Below are 8,235 nucleotides of genomic sequence, written 5' to 3' on the forward strand. Positions count from 1 at the left end.
GAACTTGACAGGAAATCAACTTCCAGGGGATGTCAATTCTTAGGCGACCGCCGGCATCTTGGCAGTGCAAGAAACAACAAATTGTCTCAACTTCAACGACAGAGGCGGAATATGTTGTTGCTTCTTCCTGTTGCTCTAAAGTAATTTGGATTCAACATCAGTTGTTGGACTACGGTTTGAATTTTCTTGAAACCCCTATCTTTTGTGATAATGATGCTGCAATCCAAATCGCTAAAAATCATGTCCAACACTCCAAAACCAAGCGCACCGACATCAAAGTTCATTTTATCAGATATTATTATGAGCGTTCGCTCATCTGGTTGGAGCAAATTCACACTGATAATAATGTGATGGATCTGTTCACCAAACCGTTTAACAAAGCTCGATTCGATGTGCTTGTGGGCTTTCTCAAAATGATACGTTTTGAAACTGATTTTTGTTTTAGGTTAGTTTAAATTTGCGCATTTAATTTACTTTCTCTCCTATGCACAAATTTAGGGGAGAAATAAAAAAACAAAACAAAAATCATAAAAATCAAAAATCCAAAATATGTTCTAATGGAGATTGTCTGTAGGTGATGTGTTGGGAAGTGATATTAACCAAGTGATAACGGGCAATTTTAATTTGTGTAAGGTACCAACTCTGCACTGTGTAGGCTCTGTGTTCAATGCGCTGGTAGGCACGAAAGATTTCAATGGATCAGACTAGGTATAGATGGACATTTAAAAAGGACTTAACAAGTACTGACTTAGATAGTTCTGTTTGGTCTGACAATGCGACGCTCGGGTAGATTGAGCGGTGAGATATACATGAGAATCTGCGGGCTACACAAAAGTAATATGTATCTAGAACTGTGGTGTAACTTTTCCTCGATGTATGGACGCATGTCCTTAATTCCGGTACTGATAGGGCGACTAGGAAATTACGATAAAGTAGGTCTGTAGAAGGTTATTTTATTGCTTTCTTTCTGTTAGTCATATGTTGCCTCCTCTCCGTGATTGGAAGAGATCCAACCTGGACTGCAACATATGCAACTCTATCTCTATGCATCTCCTTCTATATGTAAGTTTTTCTGTCTGTTAGTCATATGTTGTCTCCTTTGCATGATAAGTTTTTATCCGACCTGGAACACAACATATGCAACATTCTATTTCTCAATCCCTCTAATTCAGTTAGTCATACATCAATCCCTCTGTGTGATTGGAAGATATTCGACCTGGGAATAAGACATATGCATTTCTAAATCTATCTTCTTTCTTAATAATTATCTGGTCATCTAAAGTAAGATGTATTTTGGAAGTCCTTGATTTCCAGGGTATATCAGGAAGCGGGAAACACATTCTAGTACATCTAAAATTTGAACATTTGATAGGTTGTCTGTAGATCTCGCTGCTGAATTTAGGTGGACAATAATATCCTTGGTCGTCGACAGCCAAATGGTCCCTCTAGGAGTATTATTTAGGTATATAGGTTCAAAATTCTTGTCACTTGTAATATGTCCAAAATTCATCACAATCTTTCATGTTTAAGTGGATCACAATACTGGCGATTGACCAGATCTATCCGTGAAGGTGGAGGTACTGAAAAACAGATTAAAGATGTCTTAACACTTTGATCCCAAAATCACGAAAGTAATATTAGCAATGGTGAAAAGTAATTAGTGTTATTTTATTCTATTTTTATTTTATTTTCTAAAAAAATTAAAATTTTAAAAAAATGTTAGTTTGAATTTAATTTTAAGTTTTTTTATTTTATATTTTTTTAAGTCTTTCAAAAATGTTTTCATTTTTTAAAATTGGATGTATTGGGCTTGGATTGGAGGCATTTGGGTTTGCAGACCATGGGTTATGGACCGGGTATGGTCCAAAGTATAAAAGGTAAGGTTCCCGACTGTAAACCTTTCCACCATCACTTTTTAGTCTTCAGCCTCAAACGCCTCTCAGATTCTCTCTCTAGAATTTCAGATGGACCGGGACCCGGAAAACCCAGAACCGGTTAACGGGATTTTGTAGAACCGGAAACCGGACCGGTATATAAGAACCGGTTCCGGTTCGGTTCCGGGTATGGTTCCGGGTAAAGTTGGTCTAGAATCGGAAAACCCGGAAACATCAAAATAGGTAGGTTGGAACCGGATAAAGTGGGTTTAGAACCAGAAAACCCGGAAAAAATCGGAATTTTTTGGTAATTACTTACTACTTAGTGGATTGAACTTTGAAAATTTTCATATTGATATCCCGACTTTGAGGGATTGTAACTTATTGGATATGAAACCAAAATTAACAAAGTTATAGTCTAAAATCATGTACAAACTCTAAAATAAACTCTAGAAAAAACCGCATGTCAATCTGACTTTAAACGAATGTGATATGCATGTGTTAACATTTTCACTTAATACAAAGTACAAAAACAAATAGCTGAAAAGTTGAAAATTTTCAGTTTTGATATCCCGACTTCGGAGGACTATAAATCATTGAATGTTAAACCAAAAATGATAAAATTATAGTCTAAAATCATGTACAAATTGTAAACTACAAGTTGGAAAAAACCACATGTCACTCCGACTTCATACGAATTAAATATGCATGTTTCAAAACTTTCACAAAATACAAAAAAACTGAAAAATCAAAAACTTCCAGCTTTGATATATCGACTTTGGGGGACTGTAAGTCAATGAATATAAAACGAAAAATTGCAAATTTATAGTTTAAAATCATGTACAAACTCTAAACTACATGTTGGAAACAACCATATGTCAATCGGAGTTGAAACGAATGAGATATGCATCTTTTAAACGTTTCATACAAAACCGGTTTCGGCCCTAAAAGTGGTTCCGGTTCCAAAAACCGGTTCCGGTTTTTAGACCCGGTTTACCTGGACCCGATGGACCCAAACCCGGATTATTCGGAACCCGGATAAAGCTAATTTTTAAACCTGGGACCGGAATCAGTTCTATATATTCTGTGACAACCCCAAAGTTTATTCTGTTACATTACCCCGTTTCCGTTAACGGAATATTCCACTGTATAAAAGTTTCGTTAATAAGAGGTCGTCAAATAAATAAATGTTTTATTTATTTATGTTTTATGTCGTGATAGTCGTAATAAAGTAAATGAAAACACTTAAATTACATTTCCATCGTAATTTAGAAAAAGTTAGTTTTTATTATTACGACCACTAAATCGGTGCGACCAAAAGCCCCGTTTAACGGCAGTATCGGGTAGAATCCCACTGAGCCCCAACTCCAACCCCTATATAAGGGAGAGTAAACTCCATTTCCATCTTTTTACTCTCTCTCTAAACTCTCTCTCTACAAACTTTTCCCAAGCCAAAAATCGTCCGTTTCGAGCCCCAAACGAGTAGGTAAACTATCCTAACTTGTTATAAAGCTTATCTAGCCTGCAAATTCGAGTTTAAAACATAAATTAGGGACAAAATGAGGTGTTTATGGCCCAAGAACACTCTTGGACCGTGAACACCATTTAATGGGGGTTTTTAAGCCCCAAAACCCCTCCAAATTGTCCCTAAGGCTTAGATATGACTTGTAGGCTTATGGAATCGGACTTAGGACACCTTGAACTAGCATTTTGGGGATTAAACATGAGTTTACGACCCAAGAACATGCTTGGGCCATAAACTCCTCTTCATGGGGAGTAAACTCAAGATTTTGTGCTAGAAATGCCCCAAACACCCCCCCCCCCTATGGCCTTGGAAAAATACCTTGAAGCAATACCAACATTGTAGAAGCCTTAAACTCCAATAAAACTAGGGGGTAGGAGTTCACAGCCGTGAACTCCCATAGGGGTGGTTCATGGGCCGTAAACTCCCAATTTATGCCCAAATGGTGCCCTAAACTCCTTCATTCAACTTGGAAAAAATACCTAGGATTATCCTCTACCATTTAAGACTTGAAAACACCAAAAGAATGTGTGTATAGGAGCTTACGGCCGTAAGCTCCCTTGCTTAGGGCCGTAAACTCCTCAATGGTCCATGTGAAGCCTTAAATCCATTCATATAAGTTATTTTTGGACCTAGCATAAATCTACAAACTGATTTGAGACCTTTAAACACCCTAGAACCCCTCACCATGAGTTTACGGCTGTAAAATCATGGGGAGTTGTCCCAGGGTCGTAAGCTAAGTGTATAGAGTTTACTCTTGAAGAGTAAACTCCATTCCTAAGCCATTTGAGCCCTTAAATGTTACCCGTGACACCCCAAACACTTAACCAAAGTGTTTTCCGCTCCTTAGAGTGTGTATACTTGTTTAATTAGTATATAATGTACTAATTGTATGTGAACATATGTTATCATATGTTAAATAGGTCACTAAGTGTGTCCAAGTCTTTACTTGACACCGAGCACCCAACTGGCACCTTCGTCGGATCCACTTACACCAGGTGAGTTCATACCCCTGAATGAACCTTTTAAATGCTTTTACATGTTTTATAGGGGGGAATACAAGTTAAAAATGCCAGTTATCATATCAATCACATGTGATTGATAACCCGCATGCACAAGGATTTACCACACTGTTAACTGTTTTACCGAGAATGACATTGTAAATGGTTTTCTAAAAACATAGTTATTTGTTCAGCTTTTACTTATGATGTTTAATCAAAGTTTCATTTTAAACTTGTTTATGAAAGGTTTTCAAAGGATTTTTTTAAAGATTTTCAAATTTATTTTACAAAAGAATACCAAGTCGTGATTTTCTTAATATATAAAGGTTTTCCAAAGTTTACGTCTATGATTTTATACTTCTACTTGGTTAAGATACCACTGCGTTATTTCTATTTAGTTAATACTTCCACTTCGTGATACACTTATACTTGAGAACGCCTCCACTTCGTGATACACTTATACTTGAGAACGCCTCCACTTCGTGATACGCTTATACTTGAGAACGCCTCCACTTCGTGATACACTTATACTTGAGAACGTTTCCACTTCGTGATACACTTATACCTGTTAACGCTTATACTTCACGATTCGGTTATTCCACACTGTTTGGTTATACCTCACGATTCGCTTATACATCACGATTCGGTTATGCTTCACGATATGTTTCCACTTGTTACACACTCAAGCGTAGTTAGATGTATGTCTGTGCTTGTATAGATGCATATAAGTAATGATTGAAGGACTTAGGAAGGCTTGTCCGCAATATTTCATTTTCTTCGTTGAGATGTGGTCTGGTGGGATCGGATGTCTGTCCGAAGGTCGTTTGATTCATTAGTTATATTATGTATACGAGCATAGCCATATAGGTTTACTCTAATCAGTTCGGTTATGAGTCTCTACCTCTAGTTCAGCACTTATATTGGAAACCCACTACCCACTATTTGGGATGCATCTTCGGGACACGGCCTTCTCCGTCGTCTAGTTGGTAACCAGAGTCTCCTGTAGGGAGAGAGGACATTGTGTCTATAGATCTATACGGGATTGACACCCCCGCACCCTGACTGCTAGCTACAGTCCACGGCCTACCAAGCCAAGGGGTGACAAATGTCACATTTTATAGATGCTTGCAGGGCGTCAGGTACTCTAGTGTCGGTTAGTATGGTTACGAGTATCCCAGGTTACCTTATAATTCATGGTCTTAAGGTAATGGTGTTTCACACTGTACTTTACACTGTATGCTGAAAACCCACTCTCAGAGTCACACTGTTTTTTTAGACCTTGTTAGCTGTATCTTTCATTTGATACTGTCTGGGGTCTGTATTCCTTGTTTTAGACCTTACTAGTTGTGTCTTTCATTTGATACTGTCTGGGGTCTGTAGTCTCTGTTTTTAGACCTTGCTAGCCGTACCTTTCATTTGGTATCGTCTGGGGTCTATGTCTCCCTTTGTTAGACTGAGCCAGGCGTGTCGTTCGTTCGATACTCTCCTGGAGTCTATGATTCCTCCTGCCTTAGCCAGCAGTCTTCACTGCTGAGGCATATGTTTTTTTCCCTGATCTCTCCTGCTTTCTTTAATAACCAAATTCTGTATTTTGATAATGATAGCGATTAAGGGAAACTACTTTTTACCACATAACACCGTCCAGTCTTGGTAGAAGACTGCTTTTATTAAAGAAAATATAGGATTTTCTGGAAAAGACACTAATGTAATGGATACCCTAAAACTACCACTTTTATTTAAGTTATTTGAATAAAATGACACTAAATACTTATGAACTTACCAGCATTTGTAAAAATGTTGATACTCGTTTTTCAAATAACTTGTATTCTCAGGTCAACATTAGACAGGTACATCCCCGGAGCTGTTGATGAAGATAGCTTAGTACCATGTTGTACTTATTAGATTTTACTTGTATTACTTTGATGTATTGAAATGTAAACCATGTAAAACTATTACTATTAATGCAATGTTTTGTTGTACTTTGATTACTATAATGCATGTGTTGTGATACTTGACATGACGTCATCCACCCCAGAATGTTTCCGCCGTTCCGGTTTTGGGGTGTGACATATTCCGTTTCTAACGGTTTCGGTTCCGGTCCGATTCCGGTTCCGGTCCGGTTTTCCGGTTCTAAATCTCATCCCTACTGCAAAGGCGACCCGCACTGTGTTAAATCAAACTCAAATCAGTTGCGTTTTGTGGGATTATTGAAGACAAAAAAACATTTTTCGGCATCGAACAGTGTTTACGACCGTAAACACGTGTACGACCATACACTCGTTTACGACCATGAACCTGTTTATGGTCGTGAACCTGTTTTTGGCCACAAAATTATTTTTCATTTAAATCATTATTTTAAGGCCTTATCAATTGATAACTGAGAAAATGTAATTTTGATTGATTAAATCATTAATTTTCTCACTTGGCTCGTTTGGTGCAAATCAAATGGCAGACTTGAAATTTGCTGAAAACCACATCATTGCTGCTTTCTTATTTGATCCTCCAGCAGCACACCAAGAATTCAAGTCCTTGATTCATGGACTCAAGAGATTTTGTCTTGCACATGCTTCCAGGTCAAGTCCCATCACCTGTCAAGACTTAGTGAAGCAATTCCGGAACAAGGCTTCTCTGCATAAAAGAGAAGATGGTGAAGACACAATGGAATCAGTTATTAATGGAAAGAAGATTGTGGTGTCTGAGCAAACCGTTCGCGAAGTACTGCAAATCAATGATTAGCTCGGGTTTCAAACTAAGATTTCCATGGAACAAACAGAAGAAATTATTGAAAGAATGGGTTATGAAGGAGTGTTTCCTCCTACTGCGAAGAAGTTGTTGCCTCTTTATTGACGATTTTTTGCTCACTGCTTCATAACCTGCATCTCAGGCAGGAGAGTTGGTGCTGATGAGATTTCATTACTGAACACTGGTGCTATTGCTGCTCTTGCCATGGGTCTTGAGTTCAACTTTTCAAGATTCATTCTGAATAAGATGATGAGCAATCTGGAAGCAAAGAGGAAGGACAAGTTTCTAATGTTCTGAAAGTTTCTCCAAATGATTTTTGACAGTAAATATCGGTAGTTGGAAAGAAGAGGAGAAACTTTGGACCTGAAGTCCTTGGGTGCAAATACTTTTGGGTTGATGAAACAAAATTGCAAGGGTACAAAGTTTGTATTCCAAGGAAAGTACCCACTGGAGAAATTTGGTTAATTTGCGAAGATCAATGATGCATCTGAGTCAGAAAGCTTCTCAGTTAATGAAGAAGATGAAGATGATGTGAGTATTGCTTCTGAACATGAAGAAGACCCTGTTCCTCATGTTGCAATGGTTGCTGAGGAACACGTAAAAATGACTGATTTGGAGGTCAATGATGATGATGATTCAAATGATGATGAGGAGGAAGGTGAAGATGTGATGAATTTGGGGGATGATGTGGTTGGTTTTAATGACGATGATGATGATGAATTATTCTTCGTCTTTGAGAAGAATGATGATTTCAGGCCAAGCGATGAGGAACTCCATGAGTTCTTTGATGATGTCCATGATGTTGTACATCCTACAACGGAGACTGGGGGAGTTAGTAGTGTTCTCAAGGTGACACCTCCAACTTTTGATCAGATGGCCGAAACTTAAGCTAATCTAGATACAAATACAAGGATTCCTCCCCTTACAGTTGTTACTCCAACTACTTTTCCATCTGAAAGTGATCTTATTATGACACAAGCCCCCCACCCTCCAATCAAAAGGAGAAGAGTCAATCCAAGGCCGGGAGTGATGATCAGGGAACAAGCTCTACCTGTCCAACAAGCTTCTGCAACTGCTGAACCAACCTAAAAACCCA

General features: G+C 38.2%; 1 protein-coding gene across 1 annotated transcript; it reads left to right on the forward strand.

Moving 5' to 3' along the window:
- The first annotated feature begins 6,842 nt into the window (after positions 1 to 6,842).
- Positions 6,843 to 8,027, forward strand: LOC111913788 (pheromone-processing carboxypeptidase KEX1-like). Its single transcript, XM_023909500.1, has 2 exons — positions 6,843 to 7,112; positions 7,614 to 8,027. The coding sequence occupies exons 1-2, from the start codon at positions 6,843 to 6,845 to the stop codon at positions 8,025 to 8,027; spliced, it is 684 nt and encodes a 227-aa protein (XP_023765268.1).
- The last annotated feature ends 208 nt before the right edge of the window (positions 8,028 to 8,235 follow it).

This window comes from Lactuca sativa, chromosome 2, assembly GCF_002870075.4.
Source record: "Lactuca sativa cultivar Salinas chromosome 2, Lsat_Salinas_v11, whole genome shotgun sequence".
Classification (NCBI taxonomy): domain Eukaryota; kingdom Viridiplantae; phylum Streptophyta; class Magnoliopsida; order Asterales; family Asteraceae; genus Lactuca; species Lactuca sativa.

Coding starts and splice junctions, on each gene's coding strand:
- LOC111913788 (XM_023909500.1), top strand. CDS start 6,843: ATGGCAGACTTGAAATTTGCTGAAAACCACATCATTGCTGCTTTCTTA. Junction 7,113..7,613: donor CTGAGCAAACCGTTCGCGAA/GTACTGCAAATC, acceptor TAATTTGCGAAG/ATCAATGATGCATCTGAGTC.